General features: G+C 43.2%; 1 protein-coding gene across 2 annotated transcripts in view; it reads left to right on the forward strand.

Moving 5' to 3' along the window:
- CASP9 (caspase 9) overlaps positions 1-18,966 on the forward strand; it is a 653,184-nt gene that overhangs the window by 201,056 nt on the left and 433,162 nt on the right. The window contains exon 3 of one of the 2 annotated variants that reach the window (XM_069610458.1): positions 12,518-12,601. The exons of the other annotated variant lie outside the window; for it this stretch is intronic. Coding sequence (XP_069466559.1) covers positions 12,518-12,601 — 84 coding nt within the window. The remainder of the gene's footprint in view (positions 1-12,517; positions 12,602-18,966) is intronic. 2 annotated transcript variants of the gene reach the window in all.

Below are 18,966 nucleotides of genomic sequence, written 5' to 3' on the forward strand. Positions count from 1 at the left end.
TGTACGGCACATTCGGGATACTGAATCAATGAGGCTAAATAGGAGCTATTCCCTTTGACAGGTGAGACACATATTCTCACTGACTTGATGGATCCTGCATAAACCTAAATATCTGGGTATACTAGTCTCTCGATCACACCACTCTTTACTTGCAGATAGCCACAAAACCTATTTAGACTCTCTGGCAGTGAAGCTACAACTCTGGGCTAGATTCCCTATATCGTTATAGAGCAGACTCTCAATGCTTAAAATGATCATAGCAGCAAAGCTGTTATATTATTTCTTCAATATACCGGTATGGCTGGAACGCGCTTTCTTCAACAACTGCGCTCCATAGTAATTAAATACACATGAGGGATGGGTACTCCACGGATGAAATGGGAAGGGACTGACCAAGCCATTTGAACAGGGGCGCCTAATGGCGCCCGACTTTGAACTTTACTACTTTGTGTCACAGGCGCAGTATGCTGGATACTGGCACACTTCACACAATACCCCACTACATTTAGACCTTGAAACATATAGTGCCCTACCCTCTAATCTAAAATCAATCATCCTCGCTGACCAACACTTTGACTCATGCTCATTCGACTCAGTCTCCACAACGGTCAGTGCCTGGTCGAGACATTTTAAGAGATTGGGGGTGTAGACACCGTACTGCGGGTCGGTTCCATTGTGGATATCTTTATGATAAAGATATTCAAAACACGTGGGACGCTGGAGGGGAGATGTCGCTGCACAACCTCTTCCCTGATGGGATATTTGTCACACTCGAAGATTTCAAGGCCAAACTAGGAAATAACCCAATTAGATCACTTCAATACTTTAGAATGCATGCAGCATTCCGACGCTGATGGTCCTCCTTTCCTCATGAACCGATAACCTGCACTCCGGTAGAAACGATCGTGACTAGTAGAGACCCCAGAAGACTAGTGTCCAGACTGTATAAGGAGTGCCAGGCCAATCAATTAAGCAACAATAGAACTAAGGGGAAATGGGAAAGAGACGTAGGTATAACACTACAAGACAAGCAATGGCTGCTCGGTGCCAATTGACAAAAGAGATCTCCCTGAATGTCCGCTTTAGTCTAATACAATTCAAGATATTGAATCAATTGCACTACACGCCCACACACATTGCTAGACTTGCATCAGCAACTAATGGCGTGTGCGCAAAATGCAACATTTCAGTCCCGGATTCCCTCTATATGTATTGGAGTTGCCCACCTATCTCCCAGTTTTGGCAGTCGGTAGCCAATGTCTTATGTGATATTACAGAAATACCCTCTACATTGTCGCCCCCTAAATACTTGGTGGGGGATATTGGGAAGGTTCCTGTAAAAATTCACATACTTTTCAATTTGGGTTGCCTAATGGCTAAAACATGCATTCTGAAGTATTGGAACTCCAGTGCAGCTCCAAGTGTTAGAGAATGGCTCAGGGAACTGACCTATCCCAATGATAGGGAGGAATGCTATATTTCAATGACTATGCCGGTTTGTAGACCCAAGGACATATGGGGACCATGTGTTAATTTCCTACAGAGAACAAACGTTGAACAGTAAGGCCTACAGCGATATATATTGCTCATGTTATGATATAACTTTCTTGAAAGATGTATGATGTGTTACACAATGACGCCACAAAGTAAGTATAGGGTGAAGAAGTTAATTAAACTTGAGCACAGAGAGCAACACGCACCTAAACCCAAGCTCCCCTTCAACTGACCTCTGTTCCAGAACCCCCAGTGGTTCTGGAACACAACATGCAGAACATAACACTGTACTAACACTTTGTGCTGATGCATTATGTTGTAATTTTCTCGCTCAAACTTGTACTTTGTGGTAACACGTCTGACACTGTACTAAATAAAGATTTTTTTTTTTTAAAGAATGCATGTGTGCATTTTAGGCAATATGAAAGAGGTTTGGGGTGGCCAAGTCCCTATTAGCTACCCATATCGAGGTGGCATGTGGATTGGTGCTATGAGGTCATCCAGAGAGTATGCAAGTGTAGTAGACTCATTACGTGTCCAGTTAGATCGATTTTCTGTCATGGAGATAGATGCATTCAAATGACAGAGGTGTCCCTTAAAATGGTGTATGATAGCAGATGCACGCAAGTGAGTGGCCTTGCCTTCGGCTATCTTCCATAAGCATGGAGTGTGATACGTACATGTGTGTTCTGGCTGGTTTCTTGGTTTCGTAGATGTGGCATGCACAGATATATTCACAAGGAGTACTTGCAACTGAATAAAAAGTCATCCAGTTTCAAGCTTGCCAATTCTTCATAAGTGGCCCTTGCGTTCGCATAGCAACTTACTGTTCTAATACATCGTCTGTGCAACCCGGAGGTGCAAGCCACGCTTCAGCGAGACCGAGCTCAACATGTTGGCGGGCACCATTGTCCAACATGCTGATGAATTTTTCTCCACTGACCATCGCAGGAAGGCACAGCTGCGTAAGAAGACCATCTGGGAGGAGGTTGCCCAGAAGGTCACACCAGTTGGCGCAACCCCTCGCATTGTGCGTGACTGCCACTTATCACTGACGGCCTGCCTTTCTGACTCCCTCAGCCACATCATCTGGCAATGAAGATGCCCGTCCCAGCACCTCAAGGGGCAACAGGCATCGACGCTGAGGAACCCAACAGACCACTGCAACTGCCACTCCAGCTGCATCCGTCGAGCAACCTCAGTCCCCAGTGGTGCAACCAGCCCACCCACCTAAGGCCCCAGTGGTGCAACCAGCCCACCCACCTCATGCCCCAGTGGTGCAACAAGCACAGCCACCTCAGGCCCTACAAGATGCACCCACCCCAGCAGCCCCAGACGCAGCAGTGCCGCACCACCACCACAACCACAGCCACAAGGCTGTGCACATGCATGCATTGTGAGGACACAGCTGACGACGGTGCTGTGGACACCGGAGATACCACCGAACCACAGCATTGATGAGCCCATGCTATTCAGGCTGAATAGCATGGGCCCAATTAGCCCACAATGTTCCCCCTTCCCCAATGTGTGGGATATTGATGGACGAATGACCAGAATTAAACAATATCAGGATGCCCTGACATGCCTGGTGCAGCAGCACCTTCAGGAGGCGCAGCTCATGCGCAAGAGCATCCAGGCCAGTGGACGCCATAATGCACGTGCACTTGGTCGCTGTACCTGTGCTATCGTACAGATGTCAAGTGTCAAGGAGAGTATGCGGGGGGGGGACAGTGTGATGTCTTCCATCGCAGAGACAATGGCCATGTTACTCCAGGCTTTCCTGGACCAACGGCCCATAGCACTCCCCCCTCCCGCCCACACCATTAACAAGCACAACACCTGCTAGTTCGGAGCAGAGCAGCCGAAGGCAGCGTTCCATGCGGCTGTCCTGCTCGGCACACAGCCGCTCACCGGACCCAAAAAGGGGGAAGACAATAGGCCATGGACACATCTGTGCCCTGCCTGTGACCTGTGTAAATCAACATGGCCAAACATGACAGGAGTTGCCTAGAGACAGTTGGGGAGGGGCAGTGGGGAATGATAGTTGGGGAGGGTGAATGGGGGGATAGTTGGGGAGGGGGAGTCTGGAGGGATAGTTGGGGAGGGGGTCTGGGGGTGGATAGTTGGGGGGGGATAGAATTGCCAGGTAATCCGTTACACATTTGTATATATTTTCATATCACAATTTACAGTTGGTGTTGCAAACAAATCATGACTGGACATTGATTTTTCAGTGTAAGTGAGTGGTTTTATTAATGTGCAGTGCCCACTGCGCTAGCTGGCCTTTGGTGTGAGTGTGTCTGGTGATCAGAAGTAGTGGTGTATAAGTTCATCTCGTGTTACACGTCCATCCATGCCATCACGGCGCAGTGCAATTGGCAGTTCCTCATCACTGTCCTCCTCAGCCTCTGGTGGGTGCATGTCCATGTCAAGGGGCAGTGGGACTATGCGCCTGATACATATGTTGTGCAACATGGCACAGGCAAGCACTATCTTTCCCACCTTTACAGGGCTGTACATTAGTGCTCCCCCCGATCTGCTCAGGCAGCGAAACCTCGCCTTTAACAGACCAAATGTCTGCTCAATTGTGTACAGAGTACGGACATGAGCACGGTTGTATGCCTGCTCTTGATGGTTGTGTGTTGCCTCACGGGGGCCATCAGCCATGGCATCGGGCGATAAACCAGCATCACCTGCACAGCAGCAACAGAAAATGTACAATGTCCTACTTCTGCTCATATCATGTTTCGGGTATTAGAAATGCACATTGTGATAATCCGTGGTGGGTGTGTGGTGTGCAGTGGCTTTGACATGGCCTATTCACGGCCAACATGACCTCTAACCCTTTTAGTGCACCTCACAGAAATGGAACTGGTGTATGTGTTATTATTGTGTTACAAAGCAATAATACGATTTGTCTCCCCTTACCATTTTTATCATTACTTGTTGTACTATTCTAGAAATGATTGATCCTTGCTCTTATTCATAGTCTACCTTCCCCTTTACCCACCCTGTCTGCCCTCTGTGCACCTTCAGTGTGTTTTGCTATTGTATGAGTGCATAATAGTTGAACAAATTAATGAATGCATACACTGCGTACAGCCACTGCTGATCAGTGTTATACATGCCCATAAGCAAACAGTGCACATGCCCTTGTAGTTAGACCCACCCAACAGCCAGGTAGGCTATGGTGTTTTGTGCCCCCCGCTCCCCATTGAACAGTGGGCATGCCCTTGTAGTTAGACTCACCCAGCAGCCAGGCAGGCTGTCCACTGTGACGTGCTATGTACCCAGGCAGCGTGGAGTTGCGCAGAACCATGGAGTTGTGGGTTGAACCAGGAAATCTGGCACAGCAGTGGGTGATGAGGTGGTAGGCATCACACACCATCTGCACGTTCTGTGAGTGATACAGTTTTCTGTTCTGGTAGACTGCCTCCACCGCATGCCTGGCCACCAGCTCCACATGTGTGCAGCCCAATGCACTGATCACATTTGGCATGCCTGCAAGGGCATGGAAGGCAGTTTTTGTGCCATTGACTTGTCAGCAGTCCTGGGTAGGCTGATGTGGTCTCCAACGTGACGCAGGAGTGCATCAATGACCTGGAACAGGACAAGCGAAAAACAGTGCTGGTATGTGCCCGTGTCTAGGAGGTTTGGCACAGACACTACCTTGAGCAAGAGGGGGATGGCTGTGCGGATATGTATCAGTCAGATCAGGTCCGCTATTGAAGTGATGGTTTCCCTGTCTAGCCGGTACAGGGTGTGGGCCCTTATTTGAGAATTGGTGGCTGCCTGCGGACTTCAACCTGCTGGACATTGGGGTTTTGCTGGGCCATGATGGCCCTCCTTCTCTTGAAGCGCCTCCCCCGGATCCTCTACCTCCCTGCCTCTTCAAGTAATAGGCCTGCAGGCAGGGCCTCCAGCTCCAATACTGCTACTGCTAGCATGGTAGTGTTGGAAGGGGTATGGGGTGTAGGATTGGTCCTTTTGCGCCTTAGCAGTGCTCATTGGAACCACCTGTGCTGATTTTGGACACCTGTGGCATGTTTCTACACCCCTGAGTCTACTTGACGCCCGGCACGGTTTTCACGGTGCTGATATTTGCGTGTCCATGGAGCTCAGAATGCGCACTTACTAACCCCATGCTGGTATCTCAGGCACGGCTGCTGCGTCTCTCCACAGATTTCGGCCACGGTGTTGCTGAATGCGGTGGGTCACTTGCGAGGCCGGTGTTACCGGCATCGCAACTTGGACTACGCCTGTCCGTAAAAAGGTGCCGGGACGGAGCGACTGGCAATGCTATTTCCGGACCGGCATACTTGTAATGAGGTCCATAGACTTGTAACAAAGAATGTGTCTTTTCAAACATGACATGTATTTTGGAAAAGTGTTTAAACTATTTCAGAGTCTCACAGACTTTATTTGGATTTGGGTTTTCATCGTCCAGCATGCAACCAATTGTTAATTTGCCTTTCAGTCTTTTAAAAACATCTGCTGGCATACGACTTTGTTTCCATGCTTTTATTTCAGTCTCTTCTAGACTTTCCTGAAACTCATTTTTCCAACATGCAGCAAATAATTCGCCTCACATAGATGATGGGGGTCCTTATGAGTTTAGCCGTAGTGGTAAAAAAATTGGTAATTACCACTACTGCATGTTTTATTGCACCACCCAATTCTGAGTTTTGTTACCAACACACATTTTTCTGTCAGCTTTTGTGTGGAGGTAGGTTGTTACACACAAAACATTGCCACATGTAGTAACTACCACACGTGGTAAAGACCAGACATATAGGACTCCGAAATGGGGGAAGAACAAAAAGGTTTGTAATACTTGGAATCCGTTATTTATCGGATACGGTAATGGGAAATAAGTTTGGCGGTACACCCCATACCTCTAAACATATGATTAGGTCCTTACACGAGGGTTTGAGATTTGGTTTCCCCACATACCACAAATTATTCGACTTTTTCTTCAATTTCTCAAAGGATTGAGTTGATGTTAAAACCTTGTTTCTATGAAACAATGAATAAGTCATCTTTTCTCTGACAGTCTTTCATGAACGTCATCTCACAATGTATACCAAATGAGTGACCTTTACTGTCAGTGCTCTATTTTAGGCTTTGGCTGGATATCTTTTCCAAGCCTGCACCAGATGATTCAAGTTCTTTTTCTCGTTTTCAATGAAACTTGTATTTGTACTTAAGGAACGATTTGGTGATATCTGTGGTTGTACCCTCGCGACCAAATTATTTTCCTCAATTGTGTTCTATTTGAGCATATATCCTTGTGAATGTCGCATGGGTGTATGCATCTACGCAGACTTGGAGTTCCTCTACTCCGTTGGTACAAAAACAGTTAGTTTGGGTGTACTTACACCTTTGTTATGGGCCAATCGTTTCATTCCTCCTGTTGCAATGTTTTCATTTTCCAAAATAAAGATTCCAATTTGATTTGTGCATAGAATATTTACACTGAGCCAAATCAGAAATAAATATGCTATGCACAAATCAAATTGGAATCTTTATTTTGGAAAATGAAAACATTGCAACAGGAGGAATGAAATAGTTGGTGCATAACAAAGGTGTCAGCACACCCAAACTAACTGTTCAATGACTTGAACTGGGTATTGGACTTTGTATCCAACCTCCTTTGGAGGGTTCCATTTCATTCTCTCTAGCATTATTTAGACTTTGGCTGGTGACTGGTCTCAATTCCCAAAATGAAAGAAATTACTTTGGGTTGGTACTGTACTTTGTTTCGCAGCAGGTATCAAATTACTCTGATACCCTTTCTCTTCTCTTTTCATGAGCTGTTGGCTTGATACTGGACTCTCAGCAAACCTTTAAATAACCAAGCTGTTTCTCTTGTCTCTTGTTTTTCAAGCATCCATAAATGGCTCATTCTTTTCCTCTTGTCTCATTAGAATGAGGCTGAGTACTGGCCTTATTTACCCAGCATTCATCAAATCGCTCAAATTCTCTTTCTCTTCTTCCTTAGACTTGGGCTGAGTGCTGGGCTCCATTTAACAGCCTGCACCAGATAATTCAACTTCTTTTTGGGACTTTTGCGGTCTGCTATGCTGGCCCTTCTCGTTCTCAATTCTCCCTATTTGTCCCCTTCTGCCTTTCTCTTTGCCCAATGTCTTACCTTCTCTAGCACATCTCTTAGCATTCCTGCTGTATTTATCTCACTGCTCTCATTCAGCTATTCTCATCCTCTGATATGGTACTGTATCTGACAGTTTGCTGGCGTCTGCACCCTCCTTATCCGTCTCCACAGCTTTGCAGGTGCAAGTTCTGACTTTGCTCATCCTCGCAGTCACCTCATCTGACTGAGCTCTTCTCTGCATCCTCATTTCCTGCTCAGTCTCAGGGTTTCTGCTTGGCAGTCTCGACTCAGGACCCTGCAGTCTCCTTCTTTCAACCCTGAGCTTTACGGTTCTCCTCCTTCTGACCAGTAACTTTCACCCTTGACCTAAAGATGCACACACTCCTTCCTAATCTCGATTGAAAGGCTCTCAATTGCACAGGCTTCATAAAGTGTTGACTACCATGATATGAAGACTCTGTGCTGCTCCATATCTTACAAAGATGCAAGAATTAATGTAAGATTTTCTTTCTGACAATAAATAAAAATATTTACAAACTCACAAGAAACTGATTTAAAATCGAGTCGATTCAAAATCCTTCAGATCGAAAAATCATTTAAAAATATTTTACCAATATATATATATATATATATCCACTGCTTCTTAATTGCTAGAGAAATAATTATGTATCTCCTGGCACCAGATAAAAAATGGGTTGCTGGAAAGACTGTTTTGTCTCTAACATTTAAAAAAAACAATACACCCATCAAAACGGTCATGCGTTCCTGAGGTTAACACTGATGAAGCAAGTTTTGCCAAATTGGTTAAAGTGATGGACGAAATAGAGCAACCTATTAAATGCAAGAAACAACATTCCTGCACATTTCACAAGAGGAATTACCCACCAAAGCAAATATCTTTTATAGCACCAAACAACATAAGCAGGTGTCCCAAATGTGGCATGCCACAAACTAATGAGCTCCACATGATTGCATTTTGGCCGGCATAAAAAGAAATGGTGGAAATCTGGTTTTTTGACTATATCTGAATGCATCGTGTGATGGTTCCTCGGTCATAACTAACCACTTTGGAGCTCATTTTGCTCGCATACACAATTTGACGATGGGACCTACTAGATTTGCACTGAGGCTAGCCAGGTCCCGTTGCCAAATGTTCCTCATTTGCACTGCCGAGTGCAAATGTAAAGGGCAAAAGGCAGCGTAAAAGACTTTTGTCCTTCACATTTGCACTCCGCAGTGCAAAGTGAGTAAACGCTGCCTGGTATGACAGGCAGCATTTGGATTTCATTGTGAGTGCAGCTCGCCATGCTCGCATGGCAAGCAGCGCTCACAGTAACAGTTAAACCAGGGAGGGTTTCATTTCAATTGTGAACACTGTTTACCATGTGCACATGATAAACGGTGTATACAAATGCAATCAAACCCTGCCCAACGTGCAGACATGTTGGGAGGGTTTAATTGTACACGCTCCCTGGCATGCTCGCGTTGCAGGGAGTGTGTACAATGGATCCCTAAGGGGTCTGTCTGCTTAATGCTGGTGCAGGTGGACCCCATAGGAATTTCCAGAATTTTTAAATCCATACCTGTGCTGATGCTGAATCGATTGTATGGCGGAGAGGAAGGGAGCGGTGGAAATGCCAGTTGCGTTCCGCCACTCTTCTCACCATACAAATGCTTGAAAATTAGCCATGGTATGAATGGAAGGCGTTAAAGCCTCACTGAAGGCGTTTTCGCCTTTCTTTCACGTTACGGCACTCATGAACATATGAGCCCCTCTGACTCTTGATGGGAAGTCCAAGGGTGTTTATTAAACGTTAGGCAGACAGGCTGCCTGATGGATTCAGGTGTTTCTGGGGTCTTTTGGAGCTTGGGATTTTTGGCGATAGGCCCATGACTCTCTAACTGTACTTCCCCGGCCTCTCCCTCCTGCCTAACCCAGGCGTCCGTACCAGGGATGTTAGTGTTATCACCAGGTGACCCCTTCTGTCTGCTTATCTGACTTGTGCTCCGAGGTTTGCCCCAAGTCAGTGATTAACTTCCTCCTTCAGGGCCTTCTAACTTTCCCTATCCTAGCCCGCTTAGTATTCTAGGGATTATGGATGGTGCCTCCTTTCAACTGGTGTCAATCGCTCACCATTCACATTACTAGATAATTTCCTGTTCTGAGTCCTAAGGTGTTCTCCCCCACCATGCTTATATTCCTCTGATCTTTCACTCCGCCCTCCTACCTCCACCCTTTGATTTTACTTTACTGCTCGACTCCTTCTGTCACTACCTCCAATTACCACTTTGCTACTCTCTCCACTGTTATCTTCTCCTCCCTCCTTAATTGTCTGTCTCCTTTTCACTACTACTTCTCTGCCACTAAATTCTGGTCTTACGTCTCATCCTACTATGCTACTCCCGATTACTGCTTCTCTGTCACCACTACCCCTCTTCACTGCCACTACTGCGCCTCAAATTCTACTACCAGCAACCATCTACTACTACTTCTTTATTATCTCTTCTTTCTCTCTTGTTTACTCTTTATGGCTGCTATTCCCACTACTTCTACTACTATGACTACCCCTCTTCTGCTACTACCACTTTTCTACCACTACTGTTTCCCTCCTCTCGCTCTAGTCTCAATAAAACTTTCTACTACTACTACTAACGCTTACTACTACATCTGCTTACTCCTACTCTACTCGTACTACAGTCACTCCTCACTCCCATGCACAAACTCTCCACAGACACCTCTAGCCAATAACCTTCACGCTCCTTATGTACTTTCCACCTCTGGTCTTTTGGACGTCCTCCTCCACCTCCTGTTTTCACCCATCTAACCCACACCAGACCACTTGCCAAGCTTACCTTTAAATATCCCACCCCCTCCCAGGATTGGTCTACTTAGCCTGTCCTCCATAAGGTGTGTTAGGGGAAGGGCTTGGGGAGGCTCCAAATGGCTTGTAAGCTCCACCCCCTTTTATGCAGTCCTTACATGTTTCTATTGAGGTGAATAATGAGTCACAGAGAGCTGTGGCTCTCTGTCATCATGGTCTGTCTGTATGCCTACTGTTAATATATCTTTCCCTGGTGGTTTAGTGGTATTAGTAGGGTCTTTCTTTATTCCAGAATATCTCTGGTGGTCTAGTGAGGGCTACCCTGAGGCGTGGGCTCCAGCAGACAGTGTCTGCTGGAGCTCTGCTCTGCTCCATACAGCTTAATTGACTTCACTGCCTCTCCTCAGCAGTCTCTTTGCTGCTGTTCCCGCCTTCTGTGTCCTCCAGATGAGGACCGACATCCGCCGCCTCCAGGTGTGGCATCCCCACCAGGGTTGGGGTTTGGGCCAGTTTCCTCCACTGACAGGAACTGGAGACAGGCCCTGTCACAATCGATAGACAGGCATTGCCAGGTGAACCATTTTCTATCATTACTGGCTTAAAGAAACAAAATGTTTTCGTAAATTTTGTTGTGACCAAACAAACTCATTTATAATGTTGGCAATGTTTTCAATCTCAAAAACCTGGATTGACAAACTTGTTCACTTTTTGCGAACTGACTAGAGCATGCCTTCTAGAATACGCAGAAGCGCAGTCCCAGAGAGATATACAGAAAACCTAAATTTCTGTTCCCAGCTTGTATCTCGTAACATGCAGGGCAACTTTGCATGAGTTAAACATAATCTGAACTTTGGAGGAATTACATTATAATTACACCTGTATCTTGTAGTTGAGGAGGTAAACTGGGATCAACAAATTGTTTAGACCGTATGTGGTAAGGATTCCATTAAAATTATGGATTTCACATATGCGTGACTGAACTATCCACACCTAACTAAAGTGCACGTTCTGTATCCGCAGAGACACCTCTGTGCAGCTCTGGGGCCCTCTCATTGGGGATGTAATTTCTTCCTAATAGGAAATGATTTGAATCCTGAGAACTGAGATCACTGAATGTCGCTTGAAGTAGAGAGTAACTAAACGTCCTACCTCTGTAACCTGCTCAAAGAATGAACATTTACTTTACCATTAGCCCTTTCTAAAGTGCCTGGTATCCACCCCCATTATAGGCGTGGGGCACTTTAAATGTTTTGCCTTCATCCTGGTACGCCCTTTTGTGAAAGCAGAAAACAGTATTTACGTGTGACGTATGGAATGCTCTCTGTGGATACTTTAGTAACATTAGCTGAGAGATGTATGAATTTCACACCTTCTCAATCTAACCTACCAAGTCAATTACAAAACTGCAAACAAACAACTCTGGGTAAATATGTAAACCGTTACTGTTTTTATCCCTAAAACTTCAACACCCCGTGAAAGTACACCCAGTTTATCATTCTAAGTGGCATTTATTTAGGAATGAAAGCAAAAGGCCTACCTGCTGTATGTTTAATATATCGCCACTAATCTACTTTTTAACATTATAGAAAGGAGGAGGATGTCAGCCGCCATAAACCTCCAAAGAAATTAACATTTTATCAACCTGTCTCTATGTTGCATTTTTATTTCAAAAAGCGCTTTGATTTATCAATCTCATTTTTTGTATCAAAATATGTTGCTTATAAAATCCACGAAAATAAGTAAGTCGTGAATCATTTTCTTACGTTTTGGTCAACACGATATAGATAAACCTAGCTTGAAATGTGACGTCAAAATCCAATCTATTTAGACTCTTTCAAGTAAGTCCACGCTTAAACATTAAAATGTTGCTTTATTAAGGAATCACTGTGCTTCAAGACAGTGAAAGCATATGCCACAAGATGTTGGCTTGCATCCTCTTGCTTTGATCTCCCTGCACGAATCCTTTGGGCTTTTGCATCAATTGCAGCATTGCAGAAATGCAGCCGTGTGAGGCTTAAGAAGTTGTGATTTTTGGGTCTATATTAATTGTCCTTGAGTGATTTATTTATTTTTACTTGTATTCTGCTAGGAGAAACTGTTCCTGCAAAAGAGTTACCTTACCACAGGACACCTGGACAAGTCCGGGAGAACCAGCATGTCAAGGAAGCCAAAGGTATAGATGAACCTGTGAATTTAAGCATTTTTAAATTAAAGCTGCACATTTACTACTGAAGACTGCAAATTTCTTGTAGCTTCCCAATTGGCTTGAAAGGTCAACCCATGTAGTCTATACAGCCTGGTGTTTCCTTCAGCATGAAATCCTTTTCCCTCACTTGCTTTAGAATGTTCCCCTATGTCATGGGCATGATCCTGAAATAATCTTTCAATTTGCAAGAAACAGTTGTGATGCCCAGAGCCGTTCAGAGTGCCCCCTCAACCCCTGTTTAGGCCCTTTAGATGATGAGACTCTGGGAAAGGTGAACAATATCTATGCTATGCTGTTTTTGACATTACAGGCACATCTTTGGTACATATCTGCCTCTTCCCTTTTGCAGAACTGTGGTCCACTTAACGGGACTGGCATGCCATCGCAAAGCTTTCTTCCTCTGCTGTATCCCTCCTTCCCTTCATCTTATTTTCCTCAAACTAATTTTCTTTCCTGCATCAGACTAATGTCTGGACATTCCTGGAAGGCGCAGAGTACGGCACTTCATGGAGAAGACTAGACACACTGCAACTACTAAAGTGGTATTTTTGGCACAGTATGAAAGCATGTTGAAGAGGGCGAGTATTGTGATTCTGATTATCATGAAGTTTGAAGATAGTATAGGATATGTTTAGGATTCCTTACTCATAATACCCATAGTGTAAATGCTAAAACATCCTTGGTTCAGTATCTCATTAGCAAGCATAGGTAGCGAGTTTCCTGCTGAAAGTTCTGTATATTTATTATTCCCCAATATGGTTAATAGATACCATTATTTTAGTTTTTCCAAAACCAATCACATTCTTAGTTTTAGACCTTCTTTGCCTCATGCTTGCTTTGCCATTGAACAAAAAATGCGAGGTCCCCAATTTTAACATGCCAGATACATAGAAAATAACCATATTAAAGCAGGTCTAGAAAAAAGGAGAGAGATTCTGTTCAACTTTATTCATGGCACGAAGTGCTGCTTCTTCAGCTGCATTGATGCCCTGCCATGTACACATCATTGAACCAGTAGGAATATCTTGATTTACAAGCCAAAACGAATTCTCTATAACGAAAAACATATTATACTTTTGACGGGTCGGCACTCCAAATCTTGGGAATCTCGACGCCAAGGAATAATACACACTCTGTCTTTGAAACAGACAAAGGTGCCTTCTAATGAAATAATACAGGGAAGCCAAATACTAGTTGACATGTGTCACTATGTTTGCAACTGAGGACATACCTGCTATTAATTAGAGTGCCTGAATGCAGTCTTTAATGTTCTGTAAAGAGTACTACGCATAAGTGTGAGCACATCGGCACAGCCCTCCACATTCGTAGTAGGTACTATTGTCTTTTCATGAGTAGTGTTGTTTAATGTTTTACATATTTTATGCGTTTATCACAAATGCATGCAATTGCTTTGTATAGAAATACCCTTTGTAACACAGATTGAGAGAGAACCTAGAAATTGAAAATTTGCTATTTTGTATGATACAGAATTAAAATCATTACATTGTTTAATATTTATAAGCCTGAGAAATTGCCGTCTTTCAAGTCATGATATTTTTATTCACAGCTCTAATGTATGCCTGAATAGCATGTAGCATATCGACCGTTACCCATTCTGTTTAGGTTACCCCTTCTGTAACAGTTGATGTCTTGCCACTGCAGATGTTTGAGACAGTCCCTCGGTGCCTGCTGGAAAAAAAGTTGAAAAAGATACAGGACCTCCAAGAGGAGTGTAAACTTACACCAGACCAGGTTCTCCAACCTTATGTTCTATCGCTCTAGCAGAGCAAACTTTAAATGGTATGATAATGTGTGTCTGGTTTTCTTCCTTAATTTAAAATAGTCTCTCACCTGCTGTTTAAGTTTACTTATTGTAGGACCTGCTGTTAGTTGCAAACAGCAGTAGCAAAATCTTTAGAAGCCATGCAAAACACAAAGCTTTAACAATCATAGCATAGTGTATTAACATGTTATGAAGGTCTTCAGTGGCTTCAACTTCCGGTCAAGTAGCTGTAGTGTAAAAAAGCTTTGGGCAAAAGCCTGTACATAAACGTTTTACCCAAGGCTCACTGGGACTGGTGCAGGACATGTGTTGACAGTGTTGCAGAACATATCCCCCTCACCAATTAGGATGGATAAATGGCTTTGTGGGAAAATTGGAACCACAACTAAGGACTCAATTTCCTTAAACCCCTTAACTGCCAATGGGTTTCTCCCCCAGTGCCAAGCCCTTTTTTGGTGATTTCGGTATGTTGCCATTCAATCCCTTGTAGCATTTTTGTTATATGTGATATCTCGACCAGATTAGGCCCCTTTTCTTCCCACCTGTAGGCGGTCATAACGCCTCCAAGGAATCCTAGTTTTTTGTATGGGGGTGAGAGAAAATAACCAAAAAGGGAGCAGATTCTGTGTTTTTTCCAGAAAATGGCAATAAATCGATGTACAAAGAAGCCTGTGTTTTTTTCCTTGAAAGAGCTAGTAACACATGGTTTGCTGTGCCGAGTTTTTGGTAGTGGTGAGTCGGGCACTCCTTGTTTTTACAATCAATTGTGATTAATGTTAATTCAATATTATAAGTTTGGGGTGCAAACCCACTATAGAAGGTGCCTCTGTGATGTTGCACCTGAAAAAACTAGAAAGAAAAGACCTTGGCCGTGTGGCCAGCGGTGCGGGCTGCACACCCTTATTCCACTACTCAGTGGCGCAGTTCGAAACTAACCGTAGAAGAAATTCTTGAATTGATTCCTTTTTTGCAAAGAATTTTTTTTTTTAATAAATCAAACTTCATTCGCTTGCTTTAGATCAAAACAAATTCTAATGGCAGAATTCATCACATCTGCGGCCTATGCATTTCGGGTTCAAAAACCCTTCTTCAGGGCCTGTGATTACACTTTTTCTTAAAATACTCGGTCTCAACTGTCTTAACATAATTCCATATTGCGAAAAAATCAACATTGTATTAAACAATCAAACACAAATATCATAATTCACCAGCATTAATGAAGCATTTACATATCAACATATCAGGTGCATATGTCAAAGAAGAAAAAACACAGTAGCAATAGTACATTACCCCATTTCCATTCAGATGATGCAAATTTCATGAACCATGTCGAGGTCGGAAAATGTCAAAATCGAATACGTCTGCCAAAACGGTATCACTAACCTTCAAAACGTAAAAGTTCAAAAGATAAAACTGGCACGTCCACCCGTGCCGAAAGAATATCTGATCAGCAGTCAGTCGTCTCTGTAACGAGAACGGCCGCGTATTAATTAATACATTCTGACTACAAACTCAAAACAAATGCGATGTCTTCAAGTGCACTTAATTACTTACATCTCTCGTTAACCAACTATATTCTGCAGGACATGGTCGGTCCGACTGTATTCCTGCCACTTTCACATGCGGTCTTGTCCGCAGGAGACTAGCGCGTGCAACTCGGTCTCTGCAATGAGATCGAACGCGTATGAGTAAACTTAAATCATTCTATGTGCCAAATTATTCGTATTCATATTCTAAATCAGTTACTTGTAAATAGAATTGCAACAATCTTCCGGAGATGAGCGCGTTGACACGCTTCCTCGGCACTGTCTGTAGATAAGTGTTGTGGCAGCAACCTGTTGCTACGGCAACTGTTGCTTTATATAGAGCGGCCATTTTAGACTCGAACAATTAACTGGCTTTCCTCACGCTTGTTAGGCAACCATATTGGAACGATGTGGTAATAAATTAAACCTAATGTTGTGGTAACACAGAATTCTTTCCAATCCGTTAAAAAGACGTAATATAATGCTTACGGACAAATTTGCCACATACTGCAAATCGTGGCTAAACGAAAATTGTCCAAAAATTGACAAAAATTAACAAAGATGAAACTACGATAATTCAAATAACCATAATGAAAAATAAATAATAAAAATAAATCATGAACATAAATATCAAAACCAAACAAAATAAATAAAAATAAAGCTCAAAAATCCATCAAAATGCAAAAATAATTCCCTTCCTGTATTAATACTCATGTGTCCAAATATTCACATTTCATTGTTACTCAACCAAACAACATAACAGAATTGTTCATAAAAAACTGCTCAGATCTAGCTCCTCGTTCATTCCATCTGGAGCGATTGACCCCATCCTTTCTATCCATTGTGCCTCTTTCTGGGCTCTCAATTTCTTCATGTTTCTGTTTTGGCCTTTAGTTGGTATCACTTCCAGAACTGCAAACTTGAGTTGAGCGATAGTGTGTCCACTGTCATGAAAATGTCTTGCTACTGATGACGCTCTGTTGTTGAGTCTGATACATGATTTATGTTCATTAATGCAAACCCGTACTTTGCGTGCGGTTTCTCCTACATAATACTGGGCACAAGGACACTTGATGGCATATATAACGTTCTCCGACAGGCATGTTGCATGATATTTCAACTTAATCTGCTCTCCTGTTCGAGGGTGGGATATGAATGGTCCTTTCATTATGTTATTGCAGTTACCACAACTCATACATGGGTATATACCCGGATGCTTATCTTGCATTCTCTGTTTATCTTTTTGCTTCCCATGCGTGTCAACTAGTAAATTCCTTAGATTGTTACTCCTTTGGTAGGCAAAAACAGGTGGGTTCCCAAACAACTCTTTGGTTCTGTTGTCATTCTGCAACACACTCCATCTTTTCAGGATACAATCCTTGATTTGTCGGCTCTGTATCGAGTACTTAGTGACAAATACCAAGTCTGGACTCTCTTGCTTACGTTTGGTAATCAACAATTGTGCACAATCTCGTATGTCTGTTTTTTCTCTTGCTTTTTGAAGATTTTCATCTGGATACCCTCTTTCTTTAAGTCTTTCATGTAATTTATTGAGTTCCATATCACACTCCACTGGGTCACTTACGATTCTCTTAATGCGCAACATTTGCCCTAACGGTAAGTTTTGCAGAATGCTTGGCGGGTGAAAACTCATCCTGTGAAGCAAATTATTTCTGTCTGTAGGCTTGGTGTATACCGTTGTGGAGATCTTCAAATCCGTGACAATGATCTGTACATCCAGATAATGGACATTAGGATTGCTTATTTACATTGTAAACGGCAAACGACTGTCAATACTGTTTAAAAAAATTAGGAAGTTATCCAACTCATCTCTGCTCCCTGACCAAATTCCAAAGACGTCGTCTATGTATCGAACCCACTTCTTTAGTTGTTTACTCCATTGTGGATTATTAATGATATGAGTAGTCTCGAAGTCAAACATGAAGCTGTTAGCATATACTGGTGCCACTGTCGCTCCCATGGCCGTGCCAGAGAACTGATTGTAATATACTCCATTGTACTCAAAACATGAATGTGTGGAGATAAAATCCAACAACATTAGGAATTCTTTGTTCGCTCTTATTGGTTCGGTTTGTAACGACAACTTTGCTACCGAACCTTTGCCCTAGGTCATGTGGAATACTCGTGTAGAGGCTTGTCACATCTATGGTGAAAAGAATATCTTCAAGTGACAGCGTGACTTGATCCAAAATGTGTAAAAAGTGCGAAGTATCCTTTACATAGGTAGATGTTCGTTGTATTAATCGCTGTAGAAAGTAGTCTATGTATGTCCCTAGGGGTTGTAGCATGCCACCAGTGGCCGCTACAATAGGTCTCCCAGGCGGATTATCAAGTCGCTTATGTATTTTCGGCAGGGTGTACAGATGCGGCATCTTGGGATAAGGTGTCCATAAATAATCTTTGGTCTTGAGACTAATCCATTCATTTTCAACCGCTGTATCTAATAGTTTCTCCAGGTCTTCCTTAATATTCTTTGTTGGATCTTGCGTTAGCTCTCGGTATGTAGTCTGATCAGCTAATTGTCTAAGACATTCTTGTTGATATTGTTCAGTATCCTGTATAACCAGTGTTCCCCCTTTATCGGCCGGTCTAATGGTTATTCTTTAATCCGAGAAAAGGGTTTTAATAAGGGACCGTTCTCCTCTACTTAGATTGTATCTTCTTGGTTGCCGAAACTGTATCTTTTTGAGGTCTTTGAGCACCATACTGTGAAAGATATCAATTGATGGAACATTAACTGGTGGAATTTGCCATTTTCCAGGCTTTCAAGTACAGGTTGAGTGGAAACAGAGCAATATATGTTTATACGTCTGAACAATTTGGAAATAAACAAAGAAAAAACGAAGGTTATGCTCCTGGAAAAATCAACCAAAAAAAAGAAAATCTAAAGTGGAACTTAGAAGGTTTTCGAATTGAAAGAGTCCACAAATTTAAATACTTAGGAGTCATGCTTGACAGTTCAAGATCTGAATCTAGAATGCAGCAAGCCCTATGGGAAAAAA

This window comes from Ambystoma mexicanum, chromosome 8 (assembly GCF_040938575.1).
Source record: "Ambystoma mexicanum isolate Mex_15411 chromosome 8, UKY_AmexF1_1, whole genome shotgun sequence".
NCBI lineage: Eukaryota > Metazoa > Chordata > Amphibia > Caudata > Ambystomatidae > Ambystoma > Ambystoma mexicanum.